At 37.6% G+C, this 17,275-nt stretch overlaps 1 protein-coding gene across 3 annotated transcripts in view; it reads left to right on the plus strand.

Annotated features, from left to right (window-relative positions):
- Positions 1 to 17,275, plus strand: part of Asap (ArfGAP domain of ASAP) — a 673,774-nt gene that overhangs the window by 64,022 nt on the left and 592,477 nt on the right. For all 3 annotated transcript variants that reach the window (XM_090375988.1, XM_090375990.1, XM_090375989.1), the window contains exons 5-6: positions 4,175 to 4,249; positions 4,361 to 4,410. In XM_090375988.1, coding sequence (XP_090232114.1) covers positions 4,175 to 4,249; positions 4,361 to 4,410 — 125 coding nt within the window. The remainder of the gene's footprint in view (positions 1 to 4,174; positions 4,250 to 4,360; positions 4,411 to 17,275) is intronic.

The raw sequence follows: 17,275 nt of genomic DNA on the forward strand, positions 1-17,275 counted from the left end.
GTGAAGATGATTCTTGCACAACTTCTATTAGAATAAGTAGTGACCTGGAGCGAGGGGTGCTGGGAGTTTCGGGGACTGACGGCAGTCATCGTGAAACAGGTGGGTATATGGGATGTGTCAGGGTAACTAGGTATAGGAATAGGTGCTGTATACCAATGCTAGAAGTATAGTAAGTAAATTTGATGACTTTGAAGTGTTAGTTTTACCCGGAGCAGAAGTTAAACAGTTAGTTTAACTTCTGTTCAGGGTAAAATAATGGAGTCACTGGTTAAAGATGCATTGCGGGATCATCTAGACAAGACTGCAGCAATGATTCAGACACAGCATGGGTTTGTTAAGGGAAAGTCTTGTCTGACAAATTTGATAGGATATTATGATGTGGTTACAAAGGAACTGGATGCAAAAAATAATTTTGATATCATATATACTGTATTTGGATTTCAGGAAAGCTTTTGGCACTTGCGTATGGAAGGCTGTTGTACAAATTGGAGCAGAATGGTATTAAGGGTAAGTTGCTACAATGGATAAAAGGATGGTTGAGTGGGAGAAGACAGATGGTGGTAATCAGTGGGTGCTGCTCTTCGTGGACTAATGTTATTAGTGGAGTTCCACAGGGTTCGGTGTTGGGTCCACTGTTGTTTTGTATATTTATCAATGATATTGATGAAGGTATATCAGGCTGTGTCAAAGTTTGCAGATGATATAATGGTTGTCAGGGTTGTTAATGACAGTAATGGCAGTGTGCTACTGCAACAGGATCTATAAAATTTGGGCAGATGGGCTAAGAAGTGGCAACTGAAGTTTAACTTTGACAAATGCTAAGTACTGCATATGGGTAGAAGTAACCACAGAGAAACGTACCAACTGTGTGGTACTACACTTAAGGTGGTAGAAAATGAAAAAGACCTGGGAGTAATTGTGCAGTCAGATACGAAGTTTTCTGAGCAATGCAGACAGGCTGCCAGTGCAGGTCATGGGGTTTTGTCAATGATATATAGGAATTTTGCTAGCAGGGAAAAAGAGATGATTGTTCCTCTGTATAAGGCAATGATCAGGCCATGCCATGCCTTGAATACTGCGTACAGGTCTAGAGGCCTCATTTTAGGAAGGATGTAGATTTGCTTGAGTGTGTACAGAGAAGGGCAACAAGATTGGTGAGGGGAATGAAGGGATCCTCTTACCAAGAGAGGCTTAAGTTTGGCAAATTGCAGTGGCTGGAGACTAGGCACCTGCGCGGTGATCTGATTGAGGTGTATAAGGCCCTTAATGGGTTGAGCACGCTGAATTCTGATGGGATCCTTCCACTTTTCAGATTATGAACCTAAGGGGGCATAAATTCAAATTAAGAAAAGACAGATGTAGAGTAGATGTGTGTGGAAATTTGCCTTTAGCCAGCAGGTGCTTAATTGCTGGAACAAACTTCCATCTGTCGTTGTGGAAGTTGATAGGTTAAATAAATTTAAGGAGGAACTGGACAGGAATTTGGAGGGAATGGTGTAATTTTTATTTATATTTTGGCTGACTTGGTTTCTTGCATCACATGCTACTACTACTACTACTACTAAATGCTTATCACCACTTTGATAGGGAGAGCAAGAGAGAGAGAGATATTTTTGAGAACAAGACAGAAGTTAGGCACTATGTATGTCTCATATCATGCTGTGTAAACTTCATTGAATGAATGAAAGAAAGAAAAACAGATGAGCATGCCATTTGCTCCTCTTATGATACAGCATGAATAAAGTAGTCATAATTAAGGCTACTATTTTAATTTGAAAAAAATTCAGGTGTTTCAAGTGGCAGCAAAAATAAAATTGAATATCCAGTTGTTGCTTTGCAAGAATGGAATTTTGCTATCTTGTGAAACAAAAATTTTTGTAATACAGAGAAAGACCAAAATAAAAAGCATTGATATTTGATGATATGCAAGGTTATCTTTGTGTGCACGTGTTCCGCGTGATATAAACGGGCTGATAGAAGAATTTGGATTTCAGTAGAAAGCTGAATAATTGAGGCTTCTCATGAATTGTCTGAATTAATTTATAAAGTAAATATATCCATCAGTGCTTCTATCCCATTCTTTTGGTATGAAGGAAACCTACAAGAGCATCTCAAATATTGAATGCAATGAAATTTAAGAAATATCACTGGTAGCTAAGTGGTGATTTAAGTACTTGGATTGTAAGGGTTGGTTTATCTGGTATTGCTTTTTCACCCCACTTGTGGGATAGTCAGATAACACAAATGCTCTATGTTGTCAAGGGTAAGCCAGCATTAGAAGAGATTATTTTGGCAAAGAGTAATATCAAATATTGCCATTGATAGATTCTTGGTGGGTGATTTTATCCTTTGTATATAAAGCTGGGCTTAATAATAAAAAATAATAATAACATTAAAAAAAAAATGTTGAAGATTTTGGATGAGTAAATGATGGTTATTTAAAGGAATGACTGTTTAAATGGATGACTGTTTAAAGGAAAAATTTTTGAAATTTTCTTGGACTGAAAATTATAAAACTACTGAACTATATCAAACAAAACCCCATTTAATAATGTGGCAGCCTTTTAGATAATAAACTCAAGGAAGCAAAAAAAAAAAAGAAGAAAGATAAGTTTGCTTTTGGCCCTAATTATGAAAGTATCCTTGAATTCAGGGATACTACTTATAGATTGGAGATGTGCAGATGTCTCTCTTATTCACAAAGGGGATCAAAGGGCAAAGAGAGTAATTGCAGACCCATAAGCTTAACCTCTGTTTTAGGGAAAATAATGGAGTTAGTGGTTAAAGGAGTATTGTGGGCTCATCCTGATAGGAATAGAGTTATATGGAAATCACAGCATGGATTTTTTAAGGGAGATCTTATCTGACAAGTCTGATTAACTGTTATTATGCAGTAACAAAGGAACTGGATGCAAAAAATAATTCTGACATTATATACTTAGATTTCAGTAAAGTTTTGTCTCTACTCTGCTTGAAAGACTGCTGTAATATTAGGACAGTGTGGCATTAGTGATAAGTTACTGCTATGGATAAAGGAATGGTTGAGTGGCAGAAGACTGAGGGTGGTTATAAATGGGCAATGAATTTCTTGGATTTAAGTTATTAGTGGAGTACCTCAGATTCAGTGCTATGCTCTTTACCATTTTCAGTATTTATTAATGATATTGATAAAGGCATGCCAAGATTATTGTCTAAGTTTACAGATGAAACAAAGGTTGTCAGGATGGTTAATGACAAGAATAAAGTCATAGTGCTCCAACAAGACCTAGAAAAATTTAAGAAGGTAGGCTGAGAAGTGGCACTTTAGGGAAATGGTTTTAATACTTTGAAATCAAGGTTAATCCCAGAATGACATGCAAATTAGGTGGTACCACACTTGAGACGGTGAAGAAATAAAGAGATCTAGAGGTAATTGTACAGAGCAACATGAATTTTACTGAGCAGACCTGTTAATGATATGCAGTCTGATATGAAGTTCTCTGATCAATGCAGACAGGACAGCTCATGGGGGTTTTGTCAATGATGTACAAGATTTTGTCAGCAGGGACAAGGATGTGGTTATCCTGTTGTATAATGTGATGGTTAGGATACATCTTAAGTACTGCATACAGGTCTGGAAATCTCATTTTGAGAAAGTTGTGGATTTCTTGAAATGGGCGCAGAAAAGAGCGAGCAGATTAGGCAAGGACACAAAAGGATATTTTTACTACAAAAGACTTCGGTTCTGCAAATTGCTGTGTTTGGAAACTAGGAAATTGTATTTTTTTTCTTAATATTTTTACTTATTATAAGAAGGATATATTTATGAACAAAAGTGTATTCTCTTTTAAATGCTATTGTTATTTAAATGTATGCATGCTCATGTGAATTTTATAAAAAATAATTAAAAGATAAAAAAACAAATTTGCTTGGTACAGCTTTTTACTTGACATTTTCATGACCATTATAAGTTTAGTCAAAAGCAGCTTATTTTATAATTGTTACAAAAAAAAAAGAAGAATGTTTATTTCTATTCTGTACTATAGAGATCACTTCAAAAAGCAGAATTTTTTGAGTGAAGAACACAAATTTTTGTGTGTTTATGTGTAAACAGAAGCTCTAAATATCCAAGCATATTGCATTTTTATGCTCTACAGATATTTATAATTTTTATTATTATTTTTTTTTATTTTAGATGCAAAACCTAAACAACATAATAATGTTTCCACTTGATAATCTTTTAAAGGGAGATCTTAGAGGCGTTAAAGGGGTAAGATTGTCAGAATTCATAAGTATATTTTTTTCCTTTTCATTTCTGAATTTATTTGATCTTTCTGAAAGTAGAGTTTTGCTGGATTTATTTATATTTATTGAATTTCAGGACTTGAAGAAGCCATTTGATAAAGCTTGGAGAGATTATGAAACAAAAATGTAAGACATGTAAAATTTTTATATATGCTTATTTTGTTATTAAATGGAAGTCATTGACATAATTTATGATCTTTCCTAGATTTTCAGATGTATTCAGTGTAATGTTGATAATTCCTATGTGAATTGTCTGAAATGTTGTTTATCTGAACTAGCCAAGGAATTATTGTTATCCATGTAATTTTCTGTTCAATGTGTTAGTTATTTTGCATTAGTTAAAATATTTTAAAAATAATGAATTTTTAAATTTCAACTAAAGGTTTCATTTAACATTATCACTTAGTAAAACATAATTTCAAGTTTTTTTCATTTCTTTTTTTATGACTTATAGTGTAATTTGTTAAAATATAATTCAGAAAATGGAATTTGATGGTGTTTGCAGTAGAGAAATCAACAATTACAGGCATTAAAAAAAAAAAATGCAGTTGATTCTCAGTTTTTATCAGAACAAATCGATTATCCATTGATAAAATCCCATTTGTTTTCATTAGTTAAAGAACGTAATATGCATAAATTAGTTAGAAATTTAATATACTGACACTTCGACCTCTTCCAGAGGCTGTAAATAAATTAAGTACAGGGTGTAATTAAATTAAACTTTAGAATTTATATGATAAAACTGGCTGCGCTTAACATAAAAGTAACATAAGCATCGGTGATGCTCCAAATTTATGATGCAAACTGTTTTTTGACCATTTCTCCAGTTTACCCAACTAACATAATGTCTTTTTCACAAAAAACGCAGTAAAACTATATAGCTTTTCTGTTAAATTTCAAAATTTAAAAAACATTTTGTGAATAAGGATACGGAATTGTTGTTTCTCTCTAGGTAATGAATTGGCCATCAGGTATTCTAGTCTATTTGCTTAAAATATATGAAAAACAAAATGTAATACAGTAGAGCTTCGACTTACGATGACATCGACATCCGATATTCTAAGGAACCGATATACCATCCATACAATCTTTTATTTTAAGGATGATATTTGCAGGTACGGATAACTTTCCGATATAGCTGGAATGATACATGGGTGGAAATTCTCAGACACGTGGTGCATGGAACATCACTCGTACGATTGTTCTCAACTAATTAGCGTCTTTGTTTTTGTTCAACAACCTTATCGTTCAATGTGTGGTACATGGAACATGACTTGTACGATTGTTTCAGCTCTGTGACGATCTGAATCTTCAAGCTCCACCAACCACTGGCAGTGCAGTGTGCTTTGAAGACTTTAAAGCCAGCAGAGGCTGATTCGAGCACTTCAAAAATCAAAAAAAAGGGTGAATATCAAAAGTGTTGAAATTTGTTGATCTTTCCCAGCAGGTTTTTAACATTTACAAAATTGGCCTCTTCTGGAAACGAATGCCCAGGAACACGTACATCACTAAGGATGAGGCTAGTTTACCCGGGCATAAGCCTATGAAAGATAGGCTCACTCTTCTGTTGGGTGCCAATGCCTCTTGAAATTTTAAGCTGACTTTGCTTGTGTATCACTCTAATACTCCCATAGTATTTAAACAACAAAAGGTCAACAAATGCATGCCGGGAGTGTTTTGGCACAGTAACAAGAAGGCCTGGGTTACAGGATATGTCTTCATTTCACCACAATAACTCACAGAATTCCAGCTGTCGGTATTATCACAAATTCAATCTAGACACCTAGCACACAAAAAGGCATCCTCCTTCGCTAGATCATGTTCTGTTTTAGAAAGATTACACTATCTAGTTTTACTTTATACCTTTTGCTATCAGTTTGAGATATATATATATATATATATATATATATATATACGTTACACTATTTGTTTTCGACTACAATATGACGACTAGTTCAACAATATTGGTGCCAACACCTGGAGTCGTAACTTCTAAAAATCGCTGGTTAAATTCAAAATAAGAAGCTAACGAATGCTACTAAACCTATTTAATATCTCTGTAAAACACAATGTATGTTAATTAAAACATTATGTTAATAAACAAAGAATACGGTAAAAAATTAAAAATACTTATCCGTTTACAGCAGCCAAAAGTCCACCGACTGTTCTCTTCTGTTACTTGAGTGCCCTCCTTCACCGATGAGCCAAAACATTATGACCAGCGAGTCATGCAAATCGAAGAAACTGCCGGGTCGGGACGTGCTATAAAAAACACCTGATGCTGAGCTCCATTAATCAGTGTTACTCTTGTTCTTCAGATGGGAAAGGCAGCGGGCTTGAACGAGTTTGACAAAGGTCAAATTGTAACGGCCAGATGACTGGATCAGAGCATATCCGAAATGACACAGCTGTCGGGGTGCTCACGGTCAGCCATGGTTTGTACCTACCGAAAGTGGTCCGACGAGGGGAAAACCCATGAACTGCCAATGAGGTGTTGGTCGACCGTGACTCATCCATGCTTGAGGTGAGTGAAGGCTCTCCTGGATGGTATGTGGCAACAGAAGGTCGAATGTGGTGCAACTCGCCAGTAATTGGAATACTGGTGACAGGAGTAGTGTCACAACACACACACACAGTACATCAAACCTGCCGAAAATGGGGCTGCGTTGCTGCAGGCTGCTCTGAGTGACCATACTAACCATGGTTCACTGGCGACAGTGCCTACAATGGGCATGCGAGCATTGAAACTGGAGTTTGATTGATTGGAAGAAAGTCATCTGGTTATATGAATCATGTTTCCTTTTGCACCATGTGGATGGCCGGGTACGTGTGTGTCGTTTACATGGGGAAGTGATGGCACCTGGATGCATTGTGGGATGAAAACAAGCTGGTGGCGGCGGTGGTGTCATGCTTTGGGCGATGTTCTACTGGGATACCCTGGGTCCAGTCATCCACGTGCCGGGCACTCTGACATCTACCACCTATCTAAACATCATAATGTACAGACCCAAGCCTATGCGGATGACCTGGTCATTCTCTTTTCTGCCAATAACAGAGCCCAACTGGAAGTGACTGCCACCCAGGCCATCTCTGCCCTTCAAGCTTGGGCAGAGCATAACCTAAAGATCTCCCCGGAGAAAACCAATTTGATCCTACCGAAAAGTACCCTCGATCCAAGAAGACCACCCCAAATCAAGGTCAACGGTGTTACAGTCAAATGACTGGAATTATTTTGTGACAGCACTGTTAGTTGAGGTCTGCGATCTTTCTTGCCAGTGTCTGCACTTCAACTATCTAAATCAAGGTCAACGGTGTTACAGTCAAACTAAAAATAGAGCGTAAATATCTAGGTTTGATCTTAGATAAAAATCTTTCCTTCACCCCCTCATCTAGACCAACTCAGGATTAAGATCAGGAAGTATGCTGCCCAAGTCTCAAGAGTTGCCCGGAAGGACTGGGGCTTGAAGAAGAGAATGCTCTCTCCCTCTCTTCTATAAGGCAGTTTTCATCCCGGTTATCGCCTATTATTATTATTAGCCATATGGTGCAAGGAAGCCTGAGGCTTATGCTGCACCAGGCAAAAAAAAAAAAAAATTTCTGAATTACCCCAAGAGAGAGAGAAGTAGAAGGGAATCATCAAGAAAAAGAAGAATGATGATATCCAGCTCAGGACCCTGGGTATGCCAAGCCCATACTCACCAGATTGAGCCCCTGTGGTATTCCTCTGGAGTCTGGTATAAGAAGGCCAATACAGTTGTAAACAGAATGTGCCTAGGAACTATCCAGTGCTCTCTTCTCCTCCTGTTCTTGTGTGCCTGTTGCACTGTCAGCACCCATGCACTCCAGGTCCTCACTGGATCTCCTCCCCTGGCCTTGGAGATTGTTTGTCATGAGTTGCTCTACTAATTAGCCAAAGGAAGAGCAGTTACCTGCCCCTGTTTCACCACTGACCCAGCAAATAAAAGAAACACTGAAAAGAAGAGACTTAATAAACACCTAACAGACACCTGGCAAGAAAGATCGCAGACCTCAACTAGCACTGCTGTCACCAAATGATTCCTCCCAGATGTCAGGGCCTCTTACCCCCTCACACCTGGCTGGTTTTCACCTGGACTCTATGCTACCTACCTTCTCACTGGACATGGCTCCTTTCAGAAAAAACTAGACTTCAGAATTACAGACTCGCTCCACTGCCATTGTGGAGAGGATCAGACGTGGGAGCACCTTGCTCACGAGGTGAGCAAGGTGTTCCCAAATCCACGAGGACTTAAGAAGGATCCTAATAACAAAACTGCACTTCAACTACCAAAATCAAGACCACCTCACCCTACAGAATGAAGAAACTTACCGAGCCCTCACTCAATTTGCAATGGACCTATTCACCAGACAGAAAGTGCTATTACCACTATAGTATCTGACTCAATAGGTCAAAACAACCATGGCTGCTAATTGTTGCTGCGCATTGCTGAGCCTTGGATGCTAACACCTTGGACCAAACTCACACAAGACTTGACCAACAAACCATCCGGAGTACAAAACCCAACTTGACCCCTACATTTCGAGTAGTCGATTGGTCTCCCCATTTAGATGGGACAACATAAGTGGTGCAATCAAAGACAGGGTCCTCACATACCTTGACAAATTCTTCATCATTGACTCCTGGACCAACTTCTCCCCACTGGATATGACATCTCATCAAGAAGAGACCTAACATCGGTCCCTGGACTTGACCATCCTATCTTAGACTCCCAGTTTTGACCTCCCCACTATTCATTATCATGGACTACTGGACCAGTCTTCAGTCTTGATGTGACACAGATTCACCAGGAGTCCCAATAATGACACCTGGACTTGACCTTTCCCCACTGGAGCCATCACTCTGATTTCCACCAAGTTGTCAGCTCTTTCTGACCAGCAGTGCTGGCCATACCTACCCTGCACTGTGGGAATTTCTCTCTCTTTTTTTTTGTTTTGTGTGAGGGGGTGTTGCCCCGCCACCCCACTCTTCCCTCTGGTGAGGCATTGGGCATGCCACACTGTGTGCAGGGGCCACCTTCCCTATTGGCCCTTACTTCTGTGTTCTACCCTCCAGTCTTCTGCCACCCCTTACTTTTCTCTAACACAATGGGTTTCTCCTTTTTTTTGTGTGGGGGTGATTTTTTTAATCCCCTGGCACCCCACTCTTTCCTCTGGTGAGGCATTCAGCATGCCACACTGTCTGCAGGGGCCATCTTCCCTGTCAGCTCCTTCCTTCTGTTTTCAACCTCCAGTCTTCTGCCTCCCCCTTACTTTTCTCTTACACAACGTGTTTTTTTTTTTTTTTTCTGTCATGCTCCACGGGTCTAAATCTGAAAACATCAAAATTATTACCCAACCTATTAGGCCCTAGATCAAGTTATCGTTGAACAACCCTACGCTCTGTTAAAATTACAAGAAACAGCGATCATCTCATTCTCAAATCTGGTCCTAGCCACTGAAATCCCACGAAAGTAGGTGACAGGACCCGCCAGAGTACTCTAGGATCAGTGGTATCCCGATCAGCCACCCCGTGGCATGGTGTGGTAACATCGGGTCCCACTAGGGGCTTGGTGGCTAATAGACCGGAAGAACAGAGGACACAACACAGTATACTGCACATGACCCTCACACACCTTCAAATCTCTGGCCCGATACAATGTACACCTGCGGAGATGGGAGAAATCCCAGGAGCCCTTAGACACTAACATACCTTACATCTAAACATCATTGCTGGCCAGGTACACTCTTTAATGGCAACGGTCTCCCTTTCTAGCAGTGCCATCTTTCAGCAGGATAATGCGCCATGCCGAACTGCCCGGATTGTTCGAGGCTGGTTCACAGAACATGAGGAAGACTTCCAGGTATTGCGCTGGACTCCAAAATCTCCAGACATCAACCACATTGAGCATCTGTGGTTTGTGTTGGAACAGCAACTCCGATCTGCAGCATCTCAACCGCAGACCTTACAGGAGTTAAAGGATCTGCTGTTTACGTGTTGGTACCAGATACCACAAGACACATTTAGAAATCTTGTAGCATCCATACCTCACCGGGTACGAGCTCTTTTGGCTGCACGTGAAAGACCATCATCAAATTAGGTAGGTGGTCATAATGTTTTGGCTCATCGGTTTACTTAGAGATTGCAAACATGATGTTATAACTTAATATATATTACTTAAACTTGATAGGAGATATGGAATTCATATTAGCATTAGCATTAGTTGAGGCATATGATTCAAGAAAGCAAGTTTATGCAGCATCAGCCAAAAAAAATCTCCCATTTACCCATCCATTCACTCCAAATGCCTGTCAAGCTCAGCCTTAAATTTATTTACGCTAGAAACTTCCACAACAAGAGATGGAAGTCTGTTCCAGCAATCAACTACCCACTGGCTAAAGGCAAATTTCTGCGCATCTATTCTACAACTGCCTTTCCTCAATTTGAATCTATGCCCTTTCAGGTACTTAATCTGAGCAAGAGGAAGAATCCCATCAGCATTGAGCTTGCTCAACCCGTTCAAGGCCTTATACACATCAATCAGATCATCTCACAGTTGCTTAGTTTCCAGCCACTGCAATTTGCAGAATTTAAGCCTTTCTTGATAAGAGCACCCCTTTGTTACTCTCACCAATCTTGTTGTCCTTCTTTGTATTTGTTCTAGCAACACTACATCCTTCCTAAAATGAGGCCTCCAGACCTGTACACACTAATCAAGGTCTGTCCTGACCACTGCCTTGTACAATGGGATAATCACCTCCTTGTCCCTGCTAGCAAAATTCCTGTACATCACTGACAAGACTCCATGACCTGCTCTGGCAGCCCATCTGCACTGCTCAGCAAACTTAATATCTCACTGCACAATTATCCCCCAGGTCTTTTTCACTCCCCACTTCCCTGAGTGTAGTACCGCATGGTTGGTACATTTTTCTGGGGTTACTACTACCCATATGCAGTACTTTGCATTTGTTGACGTTAAACTTCAGTTGTTACCTCTCAGCCCATCTTCTCAACTTTTCTAGATCCTGTTGCAGTAGCGTACTGTCATTAGTGTCATTAAAAACCATGCCAACCGTCGTATCATCTGAAAACTTGGACATTAAGCCTGATATATACCTTCAACAATATCATTGATTCTTTTCTTTTGTGTAGCAAGACAGAAATACTTTAATGCTGCATATGACTACAATGGAGCACAAGTTCCCACTGGAAAATGATGCCATTATAAATTCTGAGGTAGCAAATTTCAATAATTGGCAACACATTTTTGATGATTTTCAAATTTGAATTTTTTGCAGGCATGTTTCTATTTCACATTCAATGATACATTATCATTGAATGTGAAATAGATGAAGCAATAAACGTATTGCAGTGTCAGTTCTCTCTCTCTGTTTTAGTGTATAAGCCTACTGAAAGCTATTAAGAAAGAATTGATATACAGTGGTCTTTTTGGGAAATTGGCAATTGCAGAGGGAAACTTGAAATATAATAAATTATTTCAAATTATGCTTGGCATTTTAATAATTTCTTGTAACAATATTGTGTAAAAGGATATTCAACCAGTTAAAAATAAGAAATCAACACCCAGTTCCAATCTCTTTCTGATGAAAATTTGGAAATGTCCTTGACAGACAATTATAGGCACTAGGGCTATTGTAAACAAAACTTTGGTTCAACATTTCTGAAGAGAGCAAATTTGCAATGGTATTTTCCTTGAAGCATTGATAATCAGTCAGTAAACAGAAAATATGTAAAGAAATCCGCCAACAGAAAATTTGTATGTGCAGTCATGTTTAAAGGCAATTTTGTACTGGTAAATTATTCTATGACTGTATCTTAATGTAAAATGCTTAGCTTGTCAGTGAAATTTAATTTGAAGCATCAAGTTCAGATTGTAGATTAAAGAAAAAAAACAAAAAAAAGCCCCACTCTTTTCTTGTTTTTTTTTTTTTTTTGCAATAAAAACTGAAGTATCCTGTTTTTTTTCTGATAAAAATTATATAATTTCTTTTTTCTGAAAGTCAAAGATTTGACTTTATGCATAGGATACATGCTACCACAGAAAGGAATAGATGCTAGCAATGGAGAAATGGTTGATTGGAGTTTGCTGGTAAAGTGAGGAGGCTACTATGTTGCTGAGATCACTAGTTTTTGTTTGGTGGTCCTCTCTACATGTTTTGGTCAACTAGAAGGAAGCTGTAGTGTGTGGGGGGAAGGGGGGGATATGGAGAGAAAAGAACCAGCATTTGCCATTAGTAGGTAAAAACTGACTTTCAAATACATCTTTATTTTAATAAAAATTAGAATTGTTCCCGACACTTTCATAATTAATTTATTCATTATTCAATTCAATTGTTATTCATTGGAAAAGGCATCATTTGTTAATCCCTTTCATACTTCAAATAAATTATTATACATTTTTTTATAGCTTACTCCCATAATACCACGCCACTCACTACAGCCACTCAGAGTAAATGTACTTTTGTACCTTTTGCACTTGACTGTGAAGGCCTACCATTTTCTTTCTTTCTTTCTTTCTTTCTTCATTGACTATTTTGTTTACAATTCATTATGATGATCAGTAATTAGTGCTAACCTTCAAAAATATCTGGAAATAAAAAAGTTTTTGTTAGGTACAATACACAGTTACAATCTTCTGCTAGCATTGAAAGAATTTTCTCCTTTACTACTATGACTAGTCTGCCTAAATTTCATAAACTTATTGATAAATAGTTAGAGAAAAAGGTTGTGCTGAAGATGAATTTACAGAAGATAGGTTAGACTAACACATGTACTTGGTTTATATATGTACACAAAAAAAACGGGAACATCTTCCGTCAAGGAGGTTGGCTGTCAAAGCTGTGAACAAATGGTTAGGACTTACAACATATTAAAAAAAAAAAAAAAAAAAAAAAAAACCCATTAAATCCAGTAAACGGACAGTTATTTTGAATAACACTGCAAAAATAAAAATGTATCTGTAAGTTATAAATAAAAAATTTGTTTTTAACTCTTGAATAATATATAAATGAATAATTTATCTCCTTAACAGAATAAGGTTCATTTTAATAACAACTGTTTTTTATTTTCAAATAAAATAAATACATTTTATTCATTATTTTGAATAAAATTTGCCCAATACTGGATACAAGTAATTTATAATAACTATATACTGATGTGTCATAGCTGGCTCCAAGTGCCAAGCATTATCGTGATTTCTGTAGTGATGAGAAGTGATGTTTATTATTAGAGTTTAAAATAAATTCTCTACTGTATATATAAGTTCCTAACCTGTAAGCACAAAAGATCTTAATAAGGCAAAATTCCTGTTTACGCACTAAACTACTAGCCTACTTACCTTCATTAATTGGCACTCCTGCCTCTCCATGTAAAGTCTGAAAACCTGAGAGGGAAAGTTCTCACTCCCAGGACTAAAAGGAGCAAACACAAGTGATTCAAACATAACTACAGATCTTACTCCATTGAGTTGGAAAAATAAAGATAATGACACATTTTTTACCAAAAGATGGCATCACTTCATCTATGACAGAACAACCACTTTTCATCCAGCAAAGTCTGGAGTGTTTCTAGAACACCTAAAAATATATGACAAGAATTAAATCAGATGACTTTCTAGTCAAGACTAGAAATATGAAACATGCAAAAAAACTTTAAATTTCAACCTTTGGTGGAATTCCTGTAATGGTCTCTCCCCATAATACCTTGAACACATAAAAAAAGAGTATAAATGGAATATTACCAGTGTCTCAGAAGAAGAAATCAAAAATGAGGTGGAAGAATTTGGTGTTATAACTGTGAGAAGAATTAAGATAATTAGATATGGAACAATTACTCCAAGCAAAAATCTCATCCTCAGCTTTAACACTCCCAAACCACCTACATCAATCAAATCAAAACCAGATATTTAAATTGTAACTTTAGATTGTACATTCTGAATACTCTCTGTTGCTTCAAATTCCAAAAATGTGGTCATTCACAACTGGCATTGTCTGGAGCTGCTATCTGTTCCAACTGTGGATATCATAAACACACCAATCAAAATTGCTCAGCTGGGAAATAATGTCCATACTGTATGGGGAAACAACCTGCCTACTTGAAAATTGTGAATATTAGAGAATTGAAAAACATACAGTGGTATAAAGCAGACAATTGTTGTTTACCAAAAATGTCAAGAGATCAATGCTACTGACTACAGTAAATAATACTGTAGTTAGTAGCATGAAATTAGCATGATTTGGAAGCCAGAACAGCCTTCACAATCCCTGTAGGGGAGTTCATTTCAAGTGGCACAAAAATTGCTTATAATGACTGAGCCACATGTTCAAAAGCAATTAACTGACATACCACTATCCATCCTTCCTGATATGGAACACTCAAAAAAAGAAAACCCACAAAGAAAAGCTTAATGTTATAAACCAGAAATAACTAAATGGCAGCTGAACAAGTGGAGGCAAAAGGAACAAACCATTTATACAAATCAGTACTTGAGACTTTTCCAGATGAAACAGTGGATACAGATCAACTATTTCTCCAAAACAAGGAAATCTAAGATTAAACAACAATCAACAATCTTCAGTTCCATAATCTAGTGGAACTATAGAGGATTGTGCACTAATTTAAATGACATATGCAATCTCATTATGCAGCATGCTCTGCTATGTCTTTGCTTACAGAAAACCTTTTGCAGACCTCAAGACACTCCCTCAATAAGAAACTATACTGCATACTGTAAAAACAGAATAATAGACTGCACAACTCATGATGGTAAATTGTTATATTCCTTCTCAAATTATCCAGTTAAACATCATAATTGAAGCAGTTGCAGAATGCATAGCTGATAAGTCCGTCATGACATTTGTAACAATTTATATTCCACCAAACCAAGAATTACAAGGTAAGTTTAACATTGACAAATGCAAAGTAGTTCATATGGGTAGCGGTAATTCAGATGTACCAACTATGTGGTACTATGTAGTACTATGTTCAGGTTAGTGGTAAATGAAAAAGACCATAAAGTGTAATTGTGCAGTCAGATATGAAGTACCCTGAGCAATGCAGACAGGCTGCCAGGACAGCTCATGAGATTTTGTTGATGTATAGTAATGTTGCTAGCTGGGTTAAGAAAGTGATTATTCCATTATATATCTATGGCAGTGGTTAGGCCTATCTTAAGTACTGCATTCAAGTCTGGAGGCCTCATTTTAGGAAGGATGTAGAACTGCTGGAATGGGTGTAGAGAAGGGCAATGAGGTTGGCAAAGGGAACAAAAGGGTGTCTTTCCAAGACATGCTTCAGTTCTGTAAATTGCAGTGTCGGGAGACTAGGCACCTGCAAGGAGATCTGATTGAAGCATTTATGGCTTTGAATGGATTGAGTAAGCTCAGTGCTGATGGCAGTCTTCCTCCTTCCCAGGCTACATACATGAGGGGACATGAATTCAAATTGAGGAAGGATGGTTGCAGGATACATATATGCAGAAATTTTCCTTCATCCACTGATTATTGTTATTTGGTTTTTTTTTAGGAGCATTAGCAACTAAGGCCATATTGCTCCGGGGATATGCGGTGGTCATTCCCTGACATTTCCGCATCCTCCGTATTCAGTTTTCACGGGCTCAAACCCGGTCTAATCAAGAAGCGTGTGCTATGCACTGCTGCTCCTGTCCACCTGGCTACGGAGGTGCCTAGCCACTGATAGTTGATTGTTGGAACAAACTTCCATCTGCTATGGAGGTGGATAGTTTGCGAGATTTCAATGGGTGGCCCATGAGGTAATGCTACTACTAAAAACTGAAAAGGATGATAAATTGAAAAACGAATAGATTAGAATAAATTAATATATTTGCTATCACTGATGCACATACACATCAAGCAGCACCCAAGTGATGTGCTGTAATGCATATTTGCAGTTATTTTTAAAGTAGTTCATATTTGCATATTGCATAGTGCATATTTGCAGTTATTTTTAAAGTAAATTAAATCAGATGAAATTAACACCTGCTCGGTATCAGTAAAGTTATTGAACTGTGCACTATTTACAGCAATGTTCAATGAATTTTGATAATTTAAACCTCAGAATTTTATCAAAAGTTTATTTTTATTCCACATACATTATTATATATACCTCAGCACAAGCAAAGAACAAATAAAACTGTGCCAGATCTTAACATCATATGGTCGAAGATAAAAAAGTTAAATAGTGAAGAGTTAATTCACTGTTTCAATATTGAGCAGTTGTTATCTTCATGTGCTTTACTTTTACAGCACTTATTTATTGACTGCTTAAGGATAGCATGTGTTCATCATGGTATATCACTTTCATGCATATGGCTGTTATGGAACATCTCTTTGATACATGCATAACATGTTACTTTGATGCATACACATGTAAGAAAACATATCAGTCATGTTGAATGATGGCATACCTGCATATAACGTAATACCTGTCATAATACCTGTTGTAACGTAAGATCACTCGTTGGTGAAGACAGGATATTAGAGCTGGAAAAGGAATTAGAAAATGTGAATTGGAATATCATCAGTTTGGCTGAAACAAGAAGAAGAAATGAATCACTTATAAGCTTATCAAGTGGAAATCTGCTGTACACCAATGGTAACAGTGAAAGGAGTGAAGGTGGAGTTGGGTTTCTAGTCCATAAAGATTTTAAAAACAACATTTTGGAATTCAAAAGTACATCACCAAGGGTGTCAAGACTAATACTGCAGATTTCTAAGAGGTACAAGCTAGAGATTATAATGATTTATGCACCAACGAGCCATGATGATGAAGAGGTTGAAGAAATGTACATAGAAATTGAGAATCTTCTAGAGGAGTAGAAAACCCACTGCACTATTATTATGGGGGACTTCAATGCTAAGGTTGGAAAAAGACAAAACAGTGCAGAAAGGGGAACTATAGGAAATTTTGGAATTAATGAAAGAGGTGAAAGACTTG

This window comes from Mastigoproctus giganteus, chromosome 6 (assembly GCF_048544385.1).
Source record: "Mastigoproctus giganteus isolate SK-2022 chromosome 6, ASM4854438v1, whole genome shotgun sequence".
NCBI classification, from domain to species: domain Eukaryota; kingdom Metazoa; phylum Arthropoda; class Arachnida; order Uropygi; family Thelyphonidae; genus Mastigoproctus; species Mastigoproctus giganteus.